This window comes from Canis lupus, chromosome 16 (assembly GCF_048164855.1).
Source record: "Canis lupus baileyi chromosome 16, mCanLup2.hap1, whole genome shotgun sequence".
Lineage (NCBI taxonomy): Eukaryota > Metazoa > Chordata > Mammalia > Carnivora > Canidae > Canis > Canis lupus.
This window is the reverse complement of record NC_132853.1, coordinates 24964557-24992143: the sequence shown is the minus strand read 5'-3', so window position 1 is coordinate 24992143 and position 27587 is coordinate 24964557. Positions and strand designations below refer to the sequence as shown.

General features: G+C 36.7%; 1 protein-coding gene and 1 pseudogene across 3 annotated transcripts in view; one reads left to right on the top strand and one right to left on the bottom strand.

Annotated features, from left to right (window-relative positions):
* Positions 1–27587, top strand: part of USP32 (ubiquitin specific peptidase 32) — a 217489-nt gene that overhangs the window by 51973 nt on the left and 137929 nt on the right. For all 3 annotated transcript variants that reach the window (XM_072779658.1, XM_072779657.1, XM_072779659.1), the window contains exon 2: positions 23386–23513. In XM_072779658.1, coding sequence (XP_072635759.1) covers positions 23386–23513 — 128 coding nt within the window. The remainder of the gene's footprint in view (positions 1–23385; positions 23514–27587) is intronic.
* Positions 16967–17309, bottom strand: LOC140607468 (large ribosomal subunit protein eL37 pseudogene; annotated as a pseudogene).

Genomic DNA, 27587 nt, shown 5'->3' with positions numbered 1-27587 from the left:
CTATTGGAATGTGTGTTTTTTGTTGTTTAATCTAAGGGTAAGCCTATTTAAAGTACTCTATTCCAAAAGTTTATTCAGAATTGTTAACCTTAAAAATAAAACTGCTAGTTACTTTACCAGCAAAAGACTGTTTTATTCAGGAATAACAGAATATTATAATCCAGGAAAAGCAAGCTATGGCAAAACCATAGTCAAGTCCATGGAACAAAAGATAAGTAAGCATGCCCTTTTTATAGACAAAATGGGGGAAGTTGGGAGGGCTGTTATAAACAAAAAGTCCATGAGGGTAAACTGGGAATTCTAAGTATAGTGGCTGTTTGTTGGCTGAGTTGTGACTGTTTCTTACTAGCTAGCTGGGCTGTTAACTACTGTGCATGAAGAGAACTTCCTTCTTCCTACTGGGACAGTCCAGTAGTATATACTTCTTGTTGGATCCGCAATAAATGAGAGGACCGGGCATGAGCACTCCCCTTTTTGGCCTCCCAACTCCATTCTAAACGATGTTTCCTTTTATGAATTTTCACAGAATTTAACGTTTATTTCTCCATGGAAACAATGTTATAAATGTTGATCAGGTTTATAGGATTGTGGCTTACAGAAATTTTAAGTCATTGTTTAGCTGAAAACCATACATTTGCAATAAAACGTAGTAGAAATAATACTGTGGAATACGAGATGAAGCACAATAACAATGACATTAGTCACACAGAGGGATAAAAGTTATTTTTAGGGAGTTTTTGTTCATTTGTGAAAAGCTGGGGTTATTTATATCTGTAGGACTGTTCTTGTATATCTGGGGTAGGTTTATTAGTTTTTCATGTAAGCAGATTCTACACTTTTCAAAATCAGCCTTCTGCCCAGTGTTACTATGAGTTTCATTCATATTGTTAAATATATCAGCTTTTTCTTTTTTATTGCAGAAAAACATACTATCATATTAATGTATTAGAATGTTTTGGTCTTGTTCGTGAATGTTTGGATCATTTGCAGTTTTCGGCTATCAAGTTGCTGTAAATACTTTGTATAAATCTTTTGAGATCCTGTGTTATCATTTCTCTTAAGGAAATACCTAGGTGTGAAATTGCTAGGTCATAGGACAGATATATGTTTAACTTAATGAGAAACTGCTAAACGTTTTTCCAAAGCAGATATTTCATTTTACATTCCCCCTAGAAATGGATAAGATTCCATTTCCTCTATATATCCTTGTAATGTTCATTGAATATGTTTATTGATTTGGTTATCCTCTTCTATGAAATGCTCATTTAAATCTTTTTCTGTCTCTCAGTTGGGCTCTCTCTCTTTTTTTAAAGATTTTATTTATTAGAGAGAGAGAGAGAGAACTAGCACGGGCAGTGGGGAGGGGCAGAGAATCAGCAGGGAGTCTGATGCAGGTCTCCCACCCAGGATCCGGGGATCATGACCTGACCTGAAGGCAGACACTTAACTGACTGAACCACTCAGGTGCCCTTGGGTTCTCTTTCTAGTATATGCTTTCAAGGAAGATGAAGAGTCTGATACTTAGAGACATGACAAATAGATGTTCACAAGCAATGTAGTTCTCTTTAATCTGTAATGATTGCTTCTTGGATTGACCAAGGTTCTTAGTATTGAAATTTTAATGATTTCATTTGCTTTTTATATTTTGATAAAACAATTCAGAATAGGTATAAAGCTTATTGAATTTAAACTATAATAAGAGTTTGGGGCAGTGCGGGTGGCTCAGCGGTTTAGCACCTGCCGCCTTCAGCCCAGGGTTTGATCCTGGAGACCCAGGATCGAGTCCCACGTCAGGCTCCCTGCACAGAGCCTGCTTCTCCCTCTGCCTGTGTCTGTGCCTGTCTCTCTCTCTCTCTCTCTGTCTCTCTCTCTCTGTCTCTCATGAATAAATAAATAAAATCTTTAAAAAAAAAAAAAGAGTTTGTATTTTGTGCTCACAGGTACAGCCATAATTGAATCTACCATTATTGACCATAGAAGCAATTTGTATAACATTAACATTAAGTCCTATGAGGCATTACTTTTTCCTTCCTTCCTAACTTCCTTCCTTCCTTCCTTCCTTCCTTCCTTCCTTCCTTCCTTCCTTCCTTCCTTCCTTCCTTCCTTCCTTTTTTTTTTTTTTTTTATTGAGAGAGAGAGAATGAGAGCACAAGCAGGGGGAGTGGCAGGAAGAGGGAGAAGCAGGCTCCCTGCTTAGCATGGAGCCTGAAGTGGGGTTGGACCCCAGGACCTTGGAACCATGACCTGAGCCAAAGGCAGATACTTAACCAGTTGAGTCACCCAGGCACCCCAGTCATTACTTTTTCTGAGGGTAACATTGCTTAGGGATCACAATCTGTAGTTCCAGTGTTAGCATTGTCCTTGATTAGCCAAATTAGTCTTCTGGCCTCACTTAGAAAAGCTAGGAACTTCTTCCCCACCTTATGGAGGTACTGTGGAAAACTGTGGCTCTCGTCAGTCCTTTAATCTTTTTAGAGGAATAAATATATAATTACTAAAATTATTTTTTTACATTGTCTTACTTAGAGGTAATTTCCTTCTATACTTTTTGTTAACCTTTAAAATGTATACTAACCAATTTAGAATAAAAATAAAAACCTAATTTTGAAGGAATTGATCCATTTATATTGTTAGAGATTCTATTTATAGAACAAATATCAGACCAGTTTCAGAATTTTCAGTTTTGTGCCACTTGATTAAAGGTTATGAATATGTGTGAGAGTTTATTTTTTTTTTTATTTTTTATTTTTTTTATTTATTTATGATAGTTACAGAGAGAGAGAGGCAGAGACACAGGCAGAAGGAGAAGCAGGCTCCATGCACCGGGAGCCCGATGTGGGATTCGATCCCGGGTCTCCAGGATCGCGCCCTGGGCCAAAGGCAGGCGCCAAACCGCTGCGCCACCCAGGGATCCCTGTGTGAGAGTTTAACTTTTCAACTCTGCTTTGCCCCTTTTCATAAGAAAAACTTACATCATTTAGCCCATGATCCATTCTCAAGTTCTGGTGAAGTTGTGTTCTTGACAGAGTCACTAGTGGCAAAAATCTTGCTGTTTGTAGGCTGGCTGCCTCTTGATTGAGATGTTCCATCTAGGTTACCCTTTTATTATCTACCTGAAGTGGCTTTGCAGTAGCTTTTGCTATAGATAGCCTCTTGGAGAGTCTTTGGTAGGTAAATTCATCAAGCACATTTATAAATTAAGGTTGGTTGTGATTTCTTTGCTGTGTTCCACTTTTTGCTTCTTCCGTATTTGGAAATTCTTACCCTACTTTGGCAGTGAAAAGCAGATTTCCCAGTGTTTGTTTACCTCTGTGATTATTCTTTGATTCAGATGTTGTTAAATTTTTATCCATGCCTTTGGAACCAGACTGTCAAAACAGTAACTCCTGTATTTAGCATAAATCTGAACGTAAGATACTGCCTTGGCTCTTTGAGAGAGAAGAAATAGATTACTTAGTCCTTTCTTTTGAGAGTTAAAATCTGCTTGGAGAGATAAAACTTAACCTTCACCTTTGGAAAAAAGTTACAGTATAAGGCAGCATATAATAGGAATGTAGAACACCAGTACCATGGCCTGTTGTGAAATATTTTATAGCCATTTAATGAGTAATATGAAGTACTGACTTCGTGGGGGGAAAAGCCTACCTTTATGAAAGTGGATTAAAGTTCATGTATTTCACATATGCATATGATTTCTTGATTGGAAATAAAAAAATGTAGTTACAGCTATGGTTCAGGGAATGCCCATGAAATGAAAACATCCATTTTGTCACTGCAGAAAAAGGTCGATAACTACTATAAAGAACACCCCTCCCCCCCAAATTGTAGGAAAGATGAGCATTGTACTGTTCTTTCTTTTATACTGAGGTGTATGTTTTGGTGCCATCATTAAAGTACATATTTTATTTTCCTTTCAAGGACAGCAAGTTTTAATCTCTTCATATGATCCTGCAAAAGCCATTTAAGTAGCATCTCTATCTGAATGAGAAAGGTAGTACTATTTATTACTGCTACTATAGAAATTGTGTTTAGTCTTGGGCTGCCATAACATCCCATTGACTGGATGGCTTGAAAAACAAATGAATTATCTTACAGTTCTGAAAGCTGAAAAATCCAAGATCAAGGGTCTGGCAGGGTATGGTTTTTGGTAAAGGCTTTCTTCCTGGCTTGCAGATGGTTGCCTTATCTCTGAGCTTCCATGTGGCCTTTCCTCTGTATATGCCTGAACTCTCAAACTCTCTGGTGTCTCTTGTTATAAAGATGCTAGCCTTATTTTATCTGATCAGGACCCACCTTTATTTATTAAGAATTAAAAAAAATTAAAAAAAAAGTAATCTCAACACCCATCACAGGGCTAGAACTCATGACCCTGAGATCACGTCTTCTGACTGAGCTAGCCAACCATCCCTTTGGAAAAATTTTTTTAAAAATTTAAAAAATTTTTTAAAAAATTTAAGGACCCCAGCTTTACGACCTCATTTAACTTTAATTTCTTCCCAGATCCAAATACAGCCTCACTAGGTAAGGGCTTTAGGGTTTCAACATGAGTTTGGGGGGACATATAAATGCAGTCAGTAATATTCTACCCCTGGTCCTCCAAATTAATATTCTCCTTGCATCTAAAATACATTCATTACATTCCAACAGCCCCCACAGTCTTAACTCATCCCAACATCAACTCTAAAGTCTGAACCCCTTAGTCTCATCTAAATATTTTCTAAATCCAGGCATAGGTGAGACTGGAGATAGGATTATCTTGAAGAAAAATATTTTCTACATCTGTGAACCTGTGAATCTAGACAAAGCTATGTGCTTCCAAAGTACAGTAGTAGGATAGAATAGGGTAGACATTCTCATTCCAAAAGGGAGGATTTGGAAAGAGGTGACGGTTGTCCCAAGCAAGCCGAAAACTTAGCAAGGCAAACTCCATTAGTTGTTTTGAGAACAGTCTTCTTTGTTTCAGCACACTGCCCTCCACGCTCTTTGGGGAGTCAGTGCCACTCTCATGGTTCTTTGGAGCAGCCCTGCTTCCAGGTACTGGGCCATTTTGAGATACTGGGTTTTGGTATCTTAGTTCCCCACTCCCAAACCTAGGAGGTGTCACCTTTTCTTTTCTTTTCTTTTCTTTTTTTTTTTTAATTTTTATTTATTTATGATAGTCACACAGAGAGAAAGAGAGAGAGAGAGCAGAGACATAGGCAGAGGGAGAAGCAGGCTCCATGCACTGGGAGCCCAACATGGGATTCGATCCCGGGTCTCCAGGATCGCGCCCTGAGCCAAAGGCAGGCGCTAATCTGCTGCGCCACCCAGGGATCCTGAGGTGTCACCTTTTCAAACTGAGGAGGAACTAGACCTGCCCTCTGGACCTGAGGTGGGGGTGGCAGCTTGCCATCTCTGAATCACCTTTGGGGTCAGTCTGCCCCTTTCTTGAAAGATAACACCTGTTTGAAGCTAGATAACTATTGTCTCATCCTGTAGAACCCCAGAAGTCTGACAGCTGTCTTTTATTCTATCCCATTTTTTTCTGTTCCCCTTAGTGTCCCAGCTGGCTGGATCTCTGCTGCTATTATCCTGTGTTTATTCCTGGCTTCTGCTGAGGTGATTGATTTAATCTGTGGCTCACACTCATATTGATCTCTTTATCAAATAGGAGTTCAGCCACACCCTTTGTGTTCTTTTCAGAATAAACTTTCTCATTTTTGGCATTATGGATAGGCCAAGAATTTTCCAAATATGCAAATTTTAGATTTTTTTTTTGTTTGTTTAACAGTTCCTTCAATTTATCTCTCTCTTCTCACATTTCACTAAAAGTTGTAAGGACAAAATGAGTCTTCAGCACTTTTGCTTAGAAATCTTTTTAGCGGGCAGTCCGGGTGGCTCAGCGGTTTAGCGCCACCTTGGGCCCAGGGCCTGATCCTGGAGATTCGGGATCCAGTCCCAGGTTGGGCTCCCTGCATGGAGCCTGCTTTTCCCTCTGCCTGTGTCTCTACCCACCCCCACTCTCTGTCTGTCTCATGAATAAATAAAATTAAAAAAATCTTTTTAGCTAAATATCCAATTTTGTCACTCAAAAGTTTTATCTTCTACAAAACGCTAGAATCTGAACAATTTAGCCAAATTCTTTGCCATTCTTTATGCTTTCATTTATAAATACTTATATTCTTTAGAGAGAGAGAGCAAGCGCACATGAGCACGAGTGGGAGGAGGGGCAGTGAGAGGAGGGGTAGAGGGAGAGAGAATCTCAGACTCCCTGCTGAGTGCAGATATGGGGCTTGATCTCATGACCCTGACTGAGATCATGACCTACAGAAATCAGGAGTCGAATGCTTAGCCAATTGAGCCACCCAAGTGGCTGTCTTTGCTGTTTTCTTTAAACAAGGATCATCTCTCCTCCAGTTTCCAGTAACATGTTCCTCATTTCTGTCTGATAATTCACCAGAATGGTCTTTAATGTTGGTGATATAAATAATCCTTAAAATGATAGAGATTTTCTGTGGCTTTCTTCTCTCTGACCTCTCTCACCTTTCACCTCTTCTCACCTGTAGCCCCTTCACAGCAATTTAGGCCTTTTAAATATAAAGCTTATTTATTTCTTTAGGAATCTCTGCACCCAATATAGGGCTCGAACTCACATCCCCAAGATCAAGAGTCACATGCTCTTCCTATTGAGCTAGCTGGGTGCCTCTAGGCCTTTTTTATCATGCACCTCAAAACTCCTCCAGTCTACTCATTACCCAGTTCCAAAGCCACTTGTGTATTTTTAGGTGTTTGTTATTAGCAGCACCCCATTTCTCAATACCAAATTCTGTATTATCTTGGGCTGCCATAACAAAATTAGTTCTATTTCTGGCTAAAGGTAATCTACTATAGTAGTTGAAAATTCCTGAAGGGGAGTGGTATGATTGACTTCTCTAGTAGCACTTCTTTTTTGCTAAGTACTATTTTCTTTAGTACTTATGTATATAACTTGTCTTGCAAAGATTTATAAGTATTTTAAAAGGGAGTTTATGATGTTGAATTCTTTGAATGCCTATGAAAAAAGAAAACCTGATACAAATATTTAGTGTTCATTATATGGCAGATTATATTTTTAAAAGATGGTTATGACAATATCTCCTGTCCCACTTGCTGCTTACAATATGACTTTGACACTTCTCTTGTGAAAAGTGGGATCTGTGGATCTATGATTGCTCTTCTTGAATCTGGGCAGACTTGTGACTACAGCAGAAGGGACAGTCTTATTATTTCAGTTTTTTATTACATATACCAGTGAAATGTGTTTGATTTCCTTTGCCTCTTTATTTAATATGTTCTACCTAATGTTTAACTTTGTTAACTTTTTTACTGTTTTCACTCTTCACTCAGTCTTGTCTTCTCTTTTGCATCATTTCTTTGTCCAGGGAGCATAGATGGTAGGCATTTTGGTAAATATTTTTCCATAATGCTGGAAATCTCAAACTGAGGTCCAGTGACCCTTCTTACTTCTTCTCTGTTAGCAGAAAATATAATAAAATGAGGAGGGGTGGGTTTTAATGAGGGCTGATGTATGTCTCTCCAGGCTTGCTTTTTCAATATGTAAATTTTTTAATGTGTAATATGTTGTTTCTGTATGAACACTGAGCACTTCATAGAACTCTTAAGACAAATTTAATCTTTCAGTAGCTTCCAGATTCGAATTCCCATTTTATTTCATTTTTTAAAGATTTTATTTATTTATTTGAGAGAGTGAACAAGAGAGCACAGCAAGGGAGCGCTGTATATTAGCTCCCCCAATATTAGAGGGAGAGGGAGATGCAGGGCTTGGGGCTAGATCCTAGGACTTTGTGATTATGACCTGAGCCAAAGGCAGATGCTTAACTGACTGAGCCATCCAGGTGCCCCTTGAATTGCCATTTAAAAAAGTTTACACCTTATTTTTCTTTCACTCTCACCAAAATAAGACTTTAAGTATTTGTTGACAGATTTTAGGCTTTTAAAACCAAGGAAACAAAACAACCCCACAAGGGGCAATATCTTATCTTTGTATCCTCCATAGAACCCAGCAAACTGTTGCCAGTTACATATAAATTAGGTGAAATACACATCTATTTAGTTTTTATGATATTTCTTATGTTTCAGGCTACTCAGAATATGTTGGATTGTTGTGTCACTAGAAACTGCTAGACAAAACTGAAAAATTGTTTCTGCTCCTGTGTTTTAAAAACAAATTTAAAAATATCCTCTAGAGAAGTCTTGGATTTAATGAACTCTGAACTAGTCTTGTGTTTTATGTATGGGTTATATCAAATAACCCCCATTCTTTAATCTGTTACAAAGTGGTCTTATTTTTAAAATGAGTACATGTTGAATTCTTGTTGACTATAGTTAAGGAGTTTTTGTGTGATTAGGAGCTTTTGTTGATAAAATATAGCAAGTGAATGTATCCATGCTTTGAGTAAATATCATATTTAACCCAACCTGTAGTGAATGAATATAGCAGACTTATCAGATTGAATCTTTGATCTATTAATATCGAGTGACTCCTGACTTGCTTCTTTTGTGTAATGTTGATAGCAAAATTTGTTTACGAATGATGATTTTGTTTATAATTTTATAGAATGTTAATGACCTTTTATGTATTATAGTATTAATAAATACTCCTGGTGATATGACTTACTTGGCTTTGGGTAAACCAGCATTCATGTTCAAATTTAACACTGGCTTGGATACATTCCTTTCCATTGAAGAGAGTTCTCTTCCCTTCACTTGTCTGTCATGAGCCACAGAAGTTGCTGCCTTTTTTGCTATTTCCTTTCTTCTCTTCTGCCTTCTTTTTCTTCCTTCTCCTTTGTTCCAATATTAGGTGGTAGGAGGGTTGCTAGGATGGTAATATTAGTCTATAGGTAAGGAGGAAAGAGGATAAAAGCAGAAAAATTTATTGTTTGGCTTTTTAACTCATTTTTCCAGTCCTCATTTTCACAACTTTCTCCAGAGTTAGGAATAGAAAAGGAACAGGGTACACCCTCATTACTGCTAGAAATCCCCTCCTCCCAAACTGTCATTTATTAAGTATTTATTTATTTCCTGTGTTTGTCAAGGCTATATATATATATATATATATATATATATATATACCCATTTTAAGAAGAGTAAGCGCAGAGATACTAAGTAACTTGCCCATGTTTTCACAGCTAGTAAGAGACTTTGTTCACTTTAAACACATGTCTATTTTGTTTGTGCCCTTAACCATTTGGCCAGAGGTTGTCAAACCTGGCAGCTGGCTGGACATACTGAGATTGCATGTTGCTGAAAATTTTTTAAAAATCAGTTGCCAACACTTTTAAAAGTAGAGAGCTTTCTCTCTCTCTAACATACACCCTCCCTCATAGTCTTGGATTCATCATTGCTACATTGTAGCAAATGCCTGTATGCTACACTCTATAGAAGGATGTGTGCTCTCTAGGGTTCCAAACACCCGACCTGGCCCCCTTCCTCACTTATATTGCCCTCCTATTGCCTGAAGGTATTTCAGTTTTTGAGCTTTGCATCATTACTCTTTACTATCTCCTATAATTCCTGTTATGCTTGCACTTTTACTTCTTAGCAAAGGAGCCACAGAGTATTTTTATTCATGCAGCTTTTCTTGCCAGAGTCAGATCTCAGAATAGTCCAATGTAATGGAGATGTCTAATATTTCTGGCCTTTCATTTGGAATTATGTATATATTTTCATTTATTTAGATAATTTGTATTGATAGTGTTGGTAAAGGGATCAGATGAAATGTGGTTTAGAAATAGTGGAGCAGGGGATCCCTGGGTGGCGCAGCGGTTTGGCGCCTGCCTTTGGCCCAGGGCGCGATCCTGGAGACCTGGGATCGAATCCCACGTCGGGCTCCCGGTGGATGGAGCCTGCTTCTCCCTCTGCCTGCGTCTCTGCCTCTATCTCTCTCCTCTCTGTGCATTCTCATGAATAAATAAATAAAATCTTAAAAAAAAAAAAGAAATAGTGGAGCATATTGAAGAAGCACAAATTTCTTGTTAGCACCCACTACCTTGAATATGTAGTCCTTCAGTGGGACTGCCTGGAGTGAATTCAGCGTCCTTCCCTTAGCTCACCAAAGTACACTATTGCCTTTGCCCTGCTCAGAAAACCAAATGATAAGGGAGGATGGCAAAATCTGGAATGGGAGGGTATCCAGGAAGCACATATTTGTGGCTAGCACTATTGTCTATGTCTGAGGGCTTTTCATTTTACCATCTAGATGAGGGGGTTGATGTTCTGATAGCACAGGGGGAATTCCAGAAGTTAGTTATCTATTCTCATCACAACTAACTCAAGTCCAGCCATATTAATCCCAGTCAGTTGGTCTAACCTGTAAATCTTATCACAGAATACTATAATTTTCTCTTAACATGATTATAGGGCAGCCCGGTTGGCTCAGTGGTTTAGCGCCGCCTTCAGCCCAGGGTGTGATCCTGGAAACCTAGGATCGAGTCCCACATCAGGCTCCCTACATGGATCCTGCTTCTCCCTCTGCCTGTGTTTCTGCCTCTGTCTCTGTCTCTCTCTCTCTCTCATAAATACATAAAATATTTTTAAAAATAAAAACATGATTATAACTGGTGATGAGGTTGTTTATATTAATGAGTGTTTTATTAGATTTATTATAGGCCAAATAGGTTTTTAGAATGTCATGCTATGCATAATCAAATTTAGGAAGAATTCACAGTAAGGAGACCTTTATAGAAAGTATATGAAAGTAATCTCTAGATGCAGTTAGTTGTTTGTTTTTGCTGTAAGTTGTGTTTAGTAACAGAGTTTTAGAGCACTCTTCCTCCCTTTTTAGGTGTTCTCCTGTGCCCAGTTGTCTTTTATATTTACTATATTGTCATTATTTATTCATAAGTTTTGTCTCTTAGCCATGAATTCCTTGAAGGTAGAGTTGATTATTAGGTTTGTGTTCCCCATTGCATAGCACAGTGTTTGGGCATATGATAAGTAAGAGCTTAGTTGCTTTTAATATTTTAATTTTTGTGTTTCGCATTCCAGGATGGTTTTACTGGAAGGATTCTGTTTCAGTAGTGAATACCATAATGTTTTATCTTTGTTCCAGTATCTGCCCTTTCTGTGTAATTTCTTGCTTCTTTTGTACTATAATCAGAAAGTGATTATCAAGTACTTTCTTTTTCTTATCAGATCTTGATATTCGATTATGAATTGCTAATTGCCACCAATTGAATATTTTAAAAACAGATGTCTTGAAATCACCAAGGCTTTTTGTTGGATGAGATCAATTCCCTGAAAAACTGTTCTGATATGGGAAAAAAATTTCTCCCTTGTTTCTTTACCTTTGGTGTTTCTTTGTTGTCTTCTTTTCACACTGCTTGTTTGAGGAAGAATTACGGTTCTGTGCCCATGGCTTTAGTAAGATTCTGGTTGATTTTTTAACTCTCATGACAGAATGTTATAGGTATACAGTTAACCCTTTAGCAACTTGGGGGTTAAGGGCACTGACCCCCTGTGCAGTCGGAAAATCACATAAAACTTTTGATTCCTGAAATCTTTTTTTTTTTTTTTTTTTAAGTAATCTCTGCCCAATGCGAGGCTTGAACTCCTAACCTCGAGATCAAGTGTCACATGCTCTTCCCACTGAGCCAGCCAGGTGCCCTTGATTCCCCCAAATCTTAACAACTAATAGCTTGTTGTTAACTGGAAGCTTTGCTGATTTCAAATTCAGTTAACATATATCTTGAATGTTATGTGTATTAAATATTGTATTCTTAAAGTAAGCTAGAGAAAATGTTACTAAGAATCACAAGGAAGAAGAAATATATTTACAGCACTATACTATATCCATATTGTAAGTCTGTGTCATATGTTTATAAGATGAATCGTCTGTGAGTACCTACATAAATATTATCTTATATAAAATATTGTAGATGTTATATGTATTGCTAATATTAGGCATCAAAAATGGAAAAGATAATATGAAAAAGAAGTTCATGTTTATATATAGGCTTAACAATTCATGCATTGATAATGAAGAAATAGCGGTATGATTGCTTTATGGTAGGTAGTCTGATATTATTGATAGTTGCTTCATAGTAGCCTAGCCTAAAGAAAGCATTCTAATGAATGAATTATTATCCAGTTTTTATAGCATACATTATTGTAGTCCTTTTCATAATACACTGTCACATTAAAAAAAAACCTGTGATCATAGTATAATAATGCAATGTCTCTGATTATGTGTGAGAGAGAAATACTGTACCAGCAATTTAGGTTTTTGAAAGCAAAATTAAAAAAACAGTAAGAAAACTAACATTATTGACTTTATATGCATTATCATTCACTTTGATGATGATAGATGATGCTGTAAAGACATCTGTAGTTCTTGCAATACAATTACTATATTTTCACACAAAGACATACACAAGAAATTAAGTGTATTAACAATGACATATAATTATTTACTATTCATTAAGTAGAAGTGGATTGTCATAAAGGTCTTCCTTCTCATCGTCTTCATATTGAGTAGGCTGAGGAAGAGGAAGAAATGGGGTTGTCTTGCTGTCTCAGGGGTGACAGGCAGAGGAGGTGGAAGAAGTGGAAGGAGAAGAAGAGGCAGGCACATTTGGTATAGTTTTATGGAAATACATAAATTCTGTCTGACTTTTTGTTTTTTTATTTTTCTCAAAATGTCATATAGAGATGTCAACTTGATATGGTACCAATCCTTCTAATACCATTTGTTTTAGTTTTAGTGCTTGTATCATAGAAGAGTCCAGGTCAGAAGAGAAGTCAAAACAGTCTTGACTAATTGAAATCCTTCTGCCAAAATGTCACTTTGTTTTCTGGCATTGTTTCTTTTACATCTTCTTTCTCATTATTTGACACTGGTTTGGAAACACTTATCTCCATCAAGTTCTGCATTCTGGTGTGGTGTCTATTTGCTCTTGAATTTCTCCACGATCTTTATCTTGAAACTTTTCATCTGCCACCTTTTTTGCCATGTCTATAATTTCTTTCACGTTTTCCTTAATTGGCTCTGTTGTAAATCTTGTGAAGGCATGCATAACATTTGGACACAGTTTCCTCCAGCAGGAATTTATTGTTTCAGGCCTTGGTGGCTTTCACTGCTTTTTCTATAACAATGATGGCATCTCGAGTGGCGTAATCTTTCTAGATCCTCGTGATGTTCTCTCTTACTGGTTCTTTTTTTTTTTTTTTTTTTCTCTTACTGGTTCTTTTCCATAGCATTGACAGTCCTTTCTGTAGAGTACTATGTGTAATGAGCCTTAAGGCTCCTATGACCTAACCCCCGATACAGAGTTTGAATTAGATTGTGTTTGGGGGCAAGTATATCACTTTGACGACTTTGATGATGCTCTCATGGGGTTCTGGGTGAGCAGGGGCATTGTTCAATATCAAAAGTATTTTTTTATTTGAAAAATGTGATTTACTAGTTACTCATTCATCTAAGCAAACCTGAGTGCCCACAATGTCTCAGATCACTGCTTCAAAAATTGAAATTTGTCATTATTTTTCCATTCCTCAACTGTAGTGTCCATCCCCAGAATTTGTGTCCCTTTTCCTACATAAAGGGATTTCACACTTAAAGAGTCCCCCCCCCCCTTTTTTGAAGTCTATAAGGGTGGAGACCATCTCCATCCATTAAGAGGGGAAGACCCAATTTCCCAGATATTCCTGCAGTTGGACACGGCTCCTAATGGCTCTGTCATTCAGATAACCACATGCCAGGGTCTGATTCAGGACACAATGATACAGAGGCTGGAACTGTGCAGAATGCATTTGGCACAGGTGGTATGAGTGGCAATAGTGTTGTCCACTCATCAGGAGCAGGAGCAGCAGCAAAGCAGTCCTGGCCACAGGGTTTACCTTTGGTGAGCCTTACTGGCAAGGTACTTCTGACTATGGGGACAGAGCATTGATGGAACCAATTTAGAAAATGGATTCCCATCGTCCAAAGACCTCTTGTTGTACAACCCAGTGACTGGCAGCTGATGTTTATCTTTTCAAGGCTCAGGTGTTAGCAGCTTTATAGATAAGGGCAGTCCTGATCATGAACTGATTTTATACAAAACAGTAGAGTTAGCATCTCTCTTCTTTCCTTAAATCCTGATTTTGTACAAAACAGTAGAGTTATTAGCATATCTCTTCTTACCTTAAATCCTGGTGCTTGCTTCTCTTACTAATAGATGTGCTTTGTGGCTTTTTTTCCCTTTTTTTAATTAAAAAAAAAAATTTAAAGATCATTCATTCATTCATTCATTCATTCATTTATTTATAGAAAGAGAGAAAGAGAAAGAGTAGCAGGCTCCATGCAGGGAGCCCAACGCGGGACTCAATCCTGGGTCTCCAGGATCACACCCTGGGCTGCAGGCGGCGCTAAACCACTGCGCCACTGGGGCTGCCCTCTTTTTTTTTTTTTTTCCTAAACAGGATAGGACACTTACATCTGCATTAAAAACTTGCTCAGGTAGCTATCCTTCTCCTCAGTGATTTTCTGAATGGCATCTGGGAACTCATATGCTGCCTCTTGGTCAGCAGAAGCTGCTTTTCTTACATTTTTAAAGGCAAACCTCTTTTTAAAATTCTTAAACTATCCTTTGCTGGCATTAAATTCTTCATCTTGTTTTAGACTTCCTTTCCCTCCCTCCCTCCCTCCCTCCCTCCCTCCCTCCCTCCCTCCCTCCCTCCCTCCCTTCCTTCCTTCCTTCCTTCCTTCCTTCCTTCTTTTGCTTCATCTTTTGCTGTAAGTTGTCATATGATGGCTTTGGTTTTTCTTGAATCATATTAGAGTCTACAGGTATGCCTTTCTCATTAACAATCTGTACCCACATAAAAGCTGCATTTTCAATACAAGATAAAAAGATTTCACAAAGAGTGCAAGATTTTCACTCCTGCTGACACAGATGTGGTGATGGCTTCATGAATTTCCTTTTCTTTTTCTATAATGGTCCTTACAGTGGATTCATTTATCTTAAAATGGTGGGCAGTCACAGCTGCAGACCTGAGTCTGTGGTACATATCAAGCAATTCAGCTGTTTCTTATAATGTTATGATTTTTCTCTGCTTCTTGGGAGCACTTCTAGCATCACTAGTGGCACTTTGTATGGGTCCCATGATGTTATTCAAGGCTTACACTTTTGCACTAAACATGAAAAATACGTGAGAACCATGAGAGATCACTTTTGACTGTGATACACAATTTACTTGGAGATATGAACTGTTCATGTGGAAATGATTAGCATCACACAGCATTTTAAGCAGACATTCTAACACTTGAGCTTACCACAATAGCAACAGGAGGTGGCTACAAAATTATTACAGTAGTGCAGTATGTACTACAGTTACTTTTATGCAGTTACGATTTAATACTGTATCTTTACATTTGTTTACATTTCTTTCTATTAAAATGGTACTATGTATGGTCTGTAAGTGTGTGTAAGTTTTGATAAATTTTAAGTTTTTCTGATAAATCTGATAAAATAGACCAGTATCTACATATATTTCATGCATTCATGACATACCTTTCAAATTTTTCAATATTTCTAGGCTATACAGTTGATGTTTTTTCAAATTGCAAATCTCCCAAAATTTTTTCAGTGCCTTTATTGAAAAAAAAAGTCCACGTATAAGTGGACCCACGCAGTTCAAGCCAGTATTGTTCAAGGGTTGTCTGTACCTTGAAATGCTTCACCTCTTTTTTAGGTTGTTAAGAAAAACCTAAATTAAAACTAGTTCTTGAGATTTATTTTTTCAAGGTGAAATACCTCTAAAAAGCTATTCCCACTGTGGTCAGATGTATCACTTGGTTTTCTGTCCTGTTCTCTCTCTCTCTCTCTCTTTTTTTTTTCTAGAGCCTTTATTCATTTCTAATCTGGTCCTATCCTCTAGGCCTACTATGTAGCTGTCATCCTGTAATGTCATATCCTAATCAGCCTGAGGATTCCCTTTACTACTGTCATGCTGGAGTCAGTGTTTCCTAGATCCCTTTTCTTACTTTTATTTATTTTTATTTTTATTTTTTTTATTTTACTTTTATTTTTATTTTTATTTTTATTTTTTTTATTTTTATTTTTTTATTTTACTTTTATTTTACTTTTATTTTTTTTATTTTTATTTTTTTTTCAATTTTTATTTATTTATGATAGTCACAGAGAGAGAGAGAGAGGCAGAGATACAGGCCGAGGGAGAAGCAGGCTCCATGCACCGGGAGCCCGATGTGGGATTCGATCCTGGGTCTCCAGGATCTCGCCCTGGGCCAAAGGCAGGCGCCAAACCGCTGCGCCACCCAGGGATCCCTCTTACTTTTATTTATCCCCTCATCTTGATGTAGAATACTCTCTTACAGCTGACTGGGAAAGGGCCCAAGAGATTGTTACTACTTTCTCATTATAGTGTTTTTTAGTACTTATTTGGATTCAATTTTCTTTTTATCCTTCTCTAAGAGTATTTGGAAGCTTTAGTATTTTTCTTTTTTCTTCATTATATCTGTTCACCCTACTAACCCCTATTTGTTTTGGTAACTTTCTTGTTGGAACCTTCCTCAATATTTGGTGTTCTTTGGCTGTCCATTCATTTATTAAAGGTCCACTCTGTTGAAATATAGTTTACATACAATAAAGCATGCAGATTTAAGTATGAAGTTTAGTTTTGACAAATGTACTATTTGTGTAATCGCCACCCCACGTAAATATCTTAAGACATTTCCATCACTTCAGAAGAGCTCCCGCCTACATCTTTGCAGTCCGTTCCCTACATTTCTACCCATACACCCTTTGTCAACCACTGTCTTTGTCACCATAGTTAATTTTGCCTCTTCAAGACTTTGATACAGTGTGGTCATACAGTATATGTTCTTTTAGTGTCTGGTTTTTTTTGCTCAGTATCTTTTTTTTTTTAATTTAAATTTTTAATTTTTAAATGCCAGAACGTTTATTGTGACTAATCATTGAAATCATTAAGATAAACTGGATGCTGCAACAGGTGCCCTTTTGGGCTTAGGTGTTGATCCTTCACAGAGTCCGCACCTGTATCTGCAGTATACAATTTTTAGGTGCCTAATTTGACCGGTCCCAGTGGTATTTCGTCTTTTAGCTTTGGCACTCTAGTTATACCTTCTCTTCTACTTTGCAGGGTAGCCACATTTGCCACAGATGGACTTCTGAAGGTGGTAGGCCTTAGAGCCACAGTGATGGCACAATGTGTGCGTCTTACTGCGATGCTTTCCAAACGATGACATCCCCTTTGTCATCTTATTTCCGTGGCAGACCCCTTGCTCAGTATCATTTTTGAGATTCATTTATGTTGTTATATGAATCAATTTTCTTAATTTTTATTGCAGAATACTGTTCCTTGTATGGATATAGCACATTTATTTATTCACCTGTGTATGGACAAAGGAGTTGTTTCTAGTGTTTTGGCTATTATTAATACAACTCCTATGTATATTTCTGTATAGTATTTTCATTTCTCTTGGGTAAATCACAAGGAGTGAAATTGCTGGGTTATTAGTGTAAGTATATGTTTAACTTTGTAAGAACTGCCAAACTACCCATTTATTTTTAAAAGTGTGCATTAAAAGGATAGATCGGAAGACCCCCCCTTTTTTTTTTTTTTTTTAAGATTTTATTTATTTGAGAGAGAGAGCACAAGCAAGCAGAGTGGTAGGCAGGCAGAGGGAGGGATCATGACCTAGCCAAAGGCAGACGCTTAACTGATTGAGCTACCTGGGTGCCCCAGATTGGAAGACTTATATGTTTGAATATATCACTTGTTGACTTGTGGATTTTTCTGTTTGGTGTTTAGTTGGGAACCCAGACATTTCTAAGGGAGGAATAGAGATTCTCACTCAGTGGCAGGCGTTTGTTCTGCTCTCATTTACTTTTCTTCAGGGAAGACTCCTGTTTATTTCAGCTAGGTGATACATATGTCAGAGTGGGGCAAGGGATACAGAGTAGTAGGGCAAGGGATACAAGTGCTCACTTAATCTTTACCTTTTTTCATATTCTTACAGCTCTTAGCTAAACCTGGTGTTTTCACGTATGGACCCTTTCTGTCTCAGATTCTTTTGTTTGTTTGTTTGTTTTTTGTCTCAGATTCAGAGAATGTATCTCTGGTCTTTTAATATATAATCTGCATCTAAAAAGTTGGTGTGAAAGTGATGGTTATGTGATAGACCGGTGCTTGACAGCGTCATGCTTTAAGTTTAGACATAAGAGTCTAACTACTTTTCATACAGGCCTTCAACCAGTCAGTCTCTCTTGATCTCTCTACCTTTTACCACCTCCTCTAGCACCTACTACCCTGGCCCTTTGGTGGTAACTGGTACCATGAGTTCCTGAGCCTTTTTTGGAGTGGTTTAGGTAAAATAGGTAAAAAGTGTAAAATAGGTAAATTAGTTTGCTGCTTGTTCATATTTCTCAACTGCTAGTGTTTAGGTTTCCATCTTTCGTCTGTTTAGGTCAGTCACCACTCCTCTAGATACTTAGTGGTTGCCAGAAAAATTTGACTCTTAGGTGTTCAGTTTTCTCTTCTCTTTGTCCTTTTGAGTTTATATCCTTTTTTTTTATTCTTGCTGTAGTTTTAGTGAAGTCTAGAGAGAGAAGAGGGTTTTTTTAAAAAAAGATTTTATTTATTTATTTATTTATTTATTTATTTATTTGAGAGAGAGCACTAGTGTGAACAGGGGGAGGGGCAGGGGAAGGGAGAGAATCCCTAGCGGACTCCGCATTGAGCACAAGCCCGACCCAGGGCTCAATCTTACAACCCTGAGATCATGACCCGAGCTGGAATCAAGAGTCAGACACTTAATTGACTGAGCCACCCAAGTGCTCTAAGATAATAGATTTTTTTAAACTTTATCATCTTTTTTTTTTTTTAATTTTTATTTATTTATGATAGTCACAGAGAGAGAGAGAGAGAGAGGCAGAGACACAGGCAGAGGGAGAAGCAGGCTCCATGCACCGGGAGCCTGATGTGGGATTCAATCCCAGGTCTCCAGGATCGCGCCCTGGGCCAAAGGCAGGCGCCAAACCACTGCGCCACCCAGGGATCCCCAAACTTTATCATCTTTTTAAAAAAAAATTTTTTTATTGGAGTTCAATTTGCCAACATATAACATAACACCCAGTGCTCATCCCAAGTGCCCCCTCAGTGCCTATCACCCAGTCACCCTAGATAATAAATTTTTAAAAATGTGTTCAGTTTTCCATTTTTTATCTGAAACTGGTTTTTTTCTTTCTAAAATTAAAATAACTACATTAATATTATGTTTTCCTACTTTAAAATTTTACTAGGCTTGATTCTATTCTTTTTTCCATCTGCCTACATTTTAATTTAATTTTTTAAATAGCTACCATTTATTGAATACCTGGATGTGTTAGACCTGAGCTCTACTATATGCTGAATATTCATTAGTCACCTTTTTTTTTTTTTTAGTCACCTTTGTTTAAACAAAGGTATGTGAAGATATTAGAAAGAAATATATATGGGTAGTATTATGGTGTAATTTCATTTTATTTCATGTTAGTCTCACAAGTTATGGGAGGCTATTCTTCTCTCACTGATAATGATGACAGCCACAGTAAATAACATTTAGATGGCTTTCTATAACTCAGGCACTGTTCTGAGCACTTTGCATTAGTGTACAGAGTTCTCCCAACCATTCTTAAGGTATATACTTTTCAAACTGCCATCTTACAGAAAGCTCCAGGGATAAGGTATGGCCCAGCTGGATTGCAGTCCTCCTGAATTTTTATTTTTTATTTTTCAAAGTTTCAGTTGTACAGAAGACAACACTTTTATGTACTCCATGTCTACAGATCAGCCAATTGTTAGTCTATTTTGAAAAATAAAAGTGCTGTTTATTTTCAATAACTATGGATCCATGGCAAGATTTTAGTGTCTGATATTCTATTTCAAGCATATACAATAACTTATCCAATCTGTCCTGTGTTGATGGACATCATTTTCTTCTTATAAATGCTTTAAAAATCTTATGCATATGTTTATACATATTCTCACGTTATAAATGAATAAGTTCATTAGTCATCAGACTGCTATTTTTTAAACTTACTACCAGTCCTTCAAATGATCTGTAACCAACAGTGTATGAGATTATCATTTTATATCCCAGTGATTGATTTTCTTGTCTCTTCCACTAGATGATGAGCATTCTAATTTGTTAGTAAAGCTGTTAATGAAAATTAGGCATCTTGAGGAAATATATATTCCAGTAGCTGAAGTAATTTCTTTTCCATTACTTTAATTTATGAGAGGAGTTTTGTTTTGTTTTTCACTTCTGCATTCCTTTTTTTTTTTTTTCTTAAAGAGAGAGAAAGAACACACACATGTAGGGGGAGGGGCAGAGGGAGAGGGTGAGAATCTCAAGCAGCTTCCAACTGACACAGCGCCTGGTCTCATGACCCCGAGATTATGACCCAGGCTGAGCCACCCAGGCACCCCTCACTTTTGCATTCTTATAAGGAAAAAAAATTAATATATTGAGGATATTAATAGTATGACTCCAATTTTTAATGAATTAAGCATGTAGTATTCATACTTTTCTCTAGCAACTTATTCGAATATTAGTTCTTAATGTTTTATCATTGCCTCACAAGTTGTCAAACCCATGAGGTTTCTCTCCCTACTACAAACATTTATTGAAAGATAATATATATGCCGGGACTCTTCAGTATTTATCTTGTTGGTTCTTTCTGCCTTATGCGAGACTGTAGACCAGTTCCTTTTTCTTGTCCTTTGGAGACTATACTTTTCTTGTTTTTCCTGTTCTAATTATTCCTTATCAATATTATTAGAGTACTTTTTCTTTGTCTGCAGATCCTATAAGCATTGGTTTCTTAGACTGTGCTTCTTGTCGTTTAATTGCCACCTATACGCTGATGACTCTCCTCAAAACTCTCCTAAGCTTTACACTCATAATTGTAAAAACCCACTGAATTTCCCCAAGGTTTTTATCCCCCCCCAAGGTTTTTCATATGCAATATATCCTTCCCAGAATTTATTATCTTTTCTTCCTCACTTACTCTTTTTCTTATTCCCTTTCTACATGGCATACCATCCTTCAAGTTTCCCTGACTAGACTCCTAAACATTATCCTAAATTGCTTCTCAGTCAGGCTCCAAGTTGTACTGACTCTTCTTTGTAGACATTTTCCAGATTTATCTTCTTTTCTTCTTGTATTAGTCTACCTTTTGCTTTTCTGCACTACTGGTAGAATGAACTGCATTGTATCTATGTTCTGTTTCCTATCTGCCTGGAATTTGTATCTGAATTGTGTCTGACTATATCCCTTCCTTATTACGACAGACCAAAATTTCTATGACTTGGTCAAAAGACTGCCTCCCTAGGTTTATTATATACTACTCCCCACCTTGTTTATTTTGTTCTAGTAACGTACAATTCCATACATTCCATCTGTCATTGTACTTTGTAACAAACCTATCATCTCTGCCTTGCATACCTTTGTCCTTTTTGCTTTGGTTAGTCTTTAAATTTTTATGTAATCATCCTCTCTGTTCAGAGTCTTCTCTTTCCTCCAGCATGGGCTAAAAGTACCTTTTCTGTGCCATCATTTTGATCCTTGAACTGACTGCATAATTGTATTTTTCTCGTCCTTATAGACAAAGTTCTGTTTGGTGAAAAAAAATGCCTAAAAGTAGTGACTTAGTAATTTTTGTTTTTAGTGAATGTCTAAAAATATTAGGTTGTTAGAATAATCAGTTTGTAGATTGCTTTCTTTGTAAATGACAAAATCTAATCTTTAGCTTAGATTTTGTGGGGACTGTCCTCCACATGAATAAATAAGTGCTTAAGAAGTATAAATATTTTTATCTCAAAGAAATTTGAAGTATATTTGGTATATAATATTATATTAGTCTTAGATATACAACATAGTGATTCAACATTTATAAGTATGAAATGTTTGTCGTCTGCCACTATACAAGGGTAATACAATATTATTATTATTTTAAATTTTATTTATTTGAGAGAGAGAGCGAGTGTGTGTGTCTGTGTGTGTGTGTGAGAGAGAGAGAGAGAGAGAGAGAGAGAGCACAAGCAGGGGTCAGGGAAGAGGACAATAGCTACCTGCTGAGCAGGAACCCCAATGCAGGGCTTGATTCCAGGACCCCAGAATCATGACCTGAGCTGAAGGCAGACACTTAACTGACTGAGCCACCAGGTGCCCTAATAAAATATTATTGACTATATTCCCACTGCTGCTCTTTACATACCTTTTACATCCTCTTTACATGACTTATTTATTTTACAACTGGAAGTTTGTACTGCTTTATCCCCTTCATTTATTTTATCCATCCCCTCATCTGTCTTTCCTCTGGCAACCACCAGTTGGTTCTCTGTATTTATGAGTCTGTTTCTGTTTTGTTAGAGTCCACATATAAGTGAAATCATACGGTATTTGTCTTTCCCTGTCAGTTATTTCACTTAAAATAATACCCTCTAGGTCCATCCAAGTTGTTGCAAATGGCAAGATTTTACTCAGTTTTATGGCTGAGTAATAGTCTGTATTACATATATATGTGTGTGTTTATTTATTTTTTATTTTTAAAAATTTTTTATTTATTTATGATAGTCACAGAGAGAGAGAGAGAGAGAGAGGCAGAGACGTAGGCAGAGGGAGAAGCAGGCTCCATGCACCGGGAGCCCGACGTGGGATTTGATCCCGGGTCTCCAGGATCGCACCCTGGGCCAAAGGCAGGCGCTAAACCGCTGCGCCACCCAGGGATCCCGTGTGTATTTATATATACACATCATCTTATCCATTTATTTTTTAAAAGATTTTATTTATTTTGAGAGAGAGAGAGCAAGCATGAATGGGGGGAGAGGCAGAGGGAGAGAGAGAGAATGTCAAGCAGACTCCATACTGCGCGTGGAGCCTGATGCAGGGCTTGATCTCAGATTCCCAAGATCATTACCTGAGCCGAAATCAAGAGCCAACTGCTTAACCGACTGAGCCACTCAGACACCCCATACCCATTTATCTATTAATGGACACTTAGGTTGCTTCCATAATTTGGCTATTTTACAAAATGCTGCAGTGAACATAGAGGTGCATCTGTCTCTTGAAATTAGTGTTTTTGTTTTCTGTGGATAAATACTCAAGTCGGGGGAATACTCAGAAGTAGACTGCTGAATCATATAGTATTTCTGTTTTTAATTTTTTGAGGAACCTCCAAAATGTTCCATTGTAGCTGCATCAATTTACAGTCCCACCAACAATGCAAAGGTGTTCCCTTTTCTCCATATCCTTGCCAACACTTATTTTTTAAAAAAGAAGATTTTAAGAGCCTTCTTTTCTCTTACAGTTTCTTACCCTCTTCAACTTCTGATTTGCAGTTACAGATGTAGAGCTGAAACGACTGAAAGATGCCTTCAAGAGGACATGTGGACTCTCTTATTATATGGGCCAGCACTGCTTCATCAGGGAAGTGCTTGGTGATGGAGTGCCTCCAAAAGTGGCTGAGGTAATCTTTATATTCTAGATTTTCCTTTGACATACTTTTCCACCAGCCTGAATTCTTGAGGAGCTTTCTGGTCTTAACATAGGTAATCTTCCCCACAGTTATTTTTCTTGCTGAGTAAGTCAGTAGAGCTTAGATGTCAATATGGCTATATTTTTAGAGGCCAAAGAGAAGTAACACAGATCTGCATTTGTGCTGCTTTTATACTGAGCTTTCATAGCCACTGACTATAACCATGGGCCCAGTAGTTTGACCAACTTCTTATTCTTACACACTTCACTACTCTGACATACAAGTTTTATGTTGGGAGTATGTTTTACAGATTTTGTGTTAAAGAAAAACTTTCTCGATAACAAAGCCTAATTAAATTAATTCTATAAAATTAAATGTTGTGAATGAAACACTAGCTTATTGGAACCTGTAAAGTCTTATTTAATTTCTACTAAAAAATTTAGGTAGAGATAAAATGTCCTAAGTTGATATAAATATACCCTTCCTAAAAACAGTAAGTTAACTGTTTTTATGGCTGTCTATACAGATATGCATTATATCATTCAAAATGTGAAATAAGAATAAAACACTGAAAACATTAACAAAACACTGAAAATTATGGGAATTTTAAGATTAGTATATTACATAGAACTGTAATTTGCCATTCTTAATTAGTGATAGCTTCTGTTTCTAACCTGTTGCGTGCTTTTGAACCTGTAGTTTCTATAATAATAGAGTTTACATTTTTAATTTTTTTAACCTCATTTGTACGAAATGGCTTAGAATAGCCAACTCTATGGAAACAGAAAATACATTTGTTAAAATTTTAGTTGGTTTTTTTCTTACTCACTTGCATAGCAGCTGCATCTTCTTCCCATGTTCTGCTATTGGAGAGGCAGTTCATTAATCCTGTGTTTTGGAGGAATCTGTCCTTTCTGAGGTGTCAGGCTACTTGGTTGCCTCTGACAGGCTCAAGAAATGTAATATAGTTTATTTGACTGTCTGGTTTTTAGGATAGAAGTAATACACTTTCAGACTTTTTACATCTAAGGTGGAAGTGGAACTCCTTGCAACATCATTTTTATGTGAATATCTAATAAATTTCATTTCCCCCAAAACTGCTTTAAGATTCTTGCTCTGCCCTTTGGACTCTGTTAAAGGTCATCACCGGCTAGAATAATTAAAATAATTATTTTACAAGAATGATCTTAATGTTAAATGGTAAAGTCCACAGTAATAGTTTCAAGTTTTAGTTTCATTGTAGTTAATGCTTTTTTTGTGTCAAATCTAGCACTGTATTAAAACACATAAACTCTATAAATGCTCTTAGTGATGATATTAGCTTTTTTTGCCCTATTATTTCCTGACATAGGCTTAATTTAAATGAGGGCGGGTACTATTAGCATGTGGATATTGATTAGTATGCATAATATATTGTGTAAATTGTGAGGTATGATAAGGAGCTAAGTACTTTTATCTTTAATTAATCACTGGAATTTTCTCAGGAAAGGAAGTCTTTATAGTTTTTCATACCATAATCTAAAAAGGGTGAGTGAACCTCATTTGAGCTCAGTTCTGGAGCAGTTTCAACATTCATATAAAATGAACTTGTGGTTTATTTTAGCCATCTCTCTGAGATAGGCAGGTCAGTAGATAGACTTCATTAGCTTTTGTGTGTATTTGGGAAAGGGAGAGAATTTATTAGTATAATTCATATTTGCAGAGTTCAAAGTTACTTGCTGAAGAGGAAGTTGTACATTTTATTTTATTTTATTTATAAGATTTTATTTATTTATTTATTTATTTATTTATTTATTTAGGAGAGAGACAGAAGCAAAGATATAGGCAGAGGGAGAAGCAGGCTTCCTATGGGGAGTCTGATGCGGGACTTGATCCCAGGACACTGGGGTCATGACCTGAGCCAAAGACAGGTGCTCAACCACTGAGTCACCCAGGTACCCATAATTGTACATTTTAAATAAAATGGAAGTGTAAAAAAAAAAAAAAATAAAAAAATAAAATAAAATAAAATAAAATGGAAGTGTAGATCTGTACAGGTAGTTTTGAAGCTTTAATTTAGTTTTAGTGAGTAGGTAGATTCAGATGGAGGTCTGTGTTCTTACAGCTGCAGGGAAATAAGTTAAATGATGGGATTTATAAATAAAGTAATGGCCCTTGTAAGACCTTTCTTAAAATCCCGTGGAGAACTTCAGCCTTAAATTTGGGTGGAGAGGGTCACTTACTCTTGGTGAGATTCTGAAATTAATGTTTTGAACCACAACAGCATTATTTTAATGCCAGTATCTCTCTAAGAAAAGCCACAGAAGAAAAAAGAAAGAAAGAAAGAAAAGCCACAGGAACCATTTAAGCTGCCAATTGTGGATGGTGAGAGAACTTCATTCCCTAGTGAAATCAATGTTTTCCTTTAAAGTAAAAGTAATAACATATCTTTCAAGAGTAAGGGGAAGTATTTTTGGAATTTTAGTGGAAAAGGATGATGAACTTAAGTAAATTTAGTCCTTAATATGTTAATTAAGGAAGCAATGTGAGTTTCTAAATTATTTTCTTGAAGAGTAGCTGTATAATTTTAGAGCAAAAGAGAGATTTATTTAGGATTGAACTAAACTTTTTTTTACCTTCTCTGAAGGTTTGCTATGATAAATTCCAAGACATTTTGGATGAGGAATAAGAACTCATGACAGTTTATGATTTTTGGAATTTAAGCATTGATTTAATTAGTCTCATTTTAGGATAGATTAGTGTAATTAATATTTTGATGCAATTCTGATCTTGCTTATAATAGTAACCATGTGTTATTTGAGTAGAATATTAAATGAATAGAATTTGAGGAGATTGAGAAAACAAAATCAAAAGAAGTACGTGGTAAGTAAATGAAAAATGGGTAATACTTGAAATTGCCCTCTTCTAAACCAAGGCTACTAACTCTTAATAATCCAGTACTTATATTTTCTTTAGCATGTCACCCATTCTCCAACTCCTGTCCTCCCAAAGAAATTCTAAATACAAAACATTTCCACCTAGTATAAATTTGTAATCATTTCTTCCTGTTTTCACATTCACTTAAAAGTAGTATTTACCATTTAGAAAATCTGCTAGGCAAGTGAATTTGTGTTAGCTATTCATTAACTATTTCCTTTTACTGGATACTCTTAAATCTCTATCTCAGGATTGATTTCAATTCTGGATGACTGGTTAGTATAGTAATACCATTCTACCTTTCTCCTCATAGCTGCCTCTGACAGTTTTGTTTTAGCCCACATTGTTTTTCTACCATTTCTTACAGATGTTAAAGTCTGCCTCTACTATGTAGCACATTTTATGAAGTGATGATGGCTTATTTGCTAATTGTTCATTTAAGTCTTGTCCTTCAACTAAGTTACAATTCTTGATGGGCAGACTTTATGACTTAAAAAACTGCCCCAGAGTGCTGTGCATATAGTATAAACTTAATAAGTATTTGATTTATTAATTTTTTTAAAGGTAATTTTATTATTTTGCAAAACCCTATGACAAGAATGACCAGAAACCACTATTTGTGAAATTAGTTAGCTTTGCTAATAACTTTTGCAGTCTTCGAACATTTAATCTTTTACAAATTAGAGGAAAATGCAAATTTTAAGTGAAAGCAATCTTAGAGCCTAGTGTTTTCAGATGTAGTGATCAAATATGAAAAGAGTTGATTAGTAGGATATTTTTCTGATAGTGGGGATAAATTTATGTTTAAATGCCCCTTGGGACTATGGGCATATATTTATTTACTAGATAGTCTAGGTTTAGGGGGAACTGACCACAGAATTATGATTAGTGTTTGTTTTGATGTTAGTTGATCTGTATTATTTATGACATTCCTTTATGTTGGATTTACTAGAATGATGGATGATAACTTTCTTGACAACTCTAGTCATTGACTGTTGGGCTTGATGCTATTGATTATTGACTGTTGTAATATACCAAAATAACTAATGTGTTTCTATCAACCAGAGAAGAATAGCTAATGTTTCCATTTGTTACAGAAAATCCTGATCTTGACATAGCTGACAGGAGAACACTAGGCAGGATACTGGA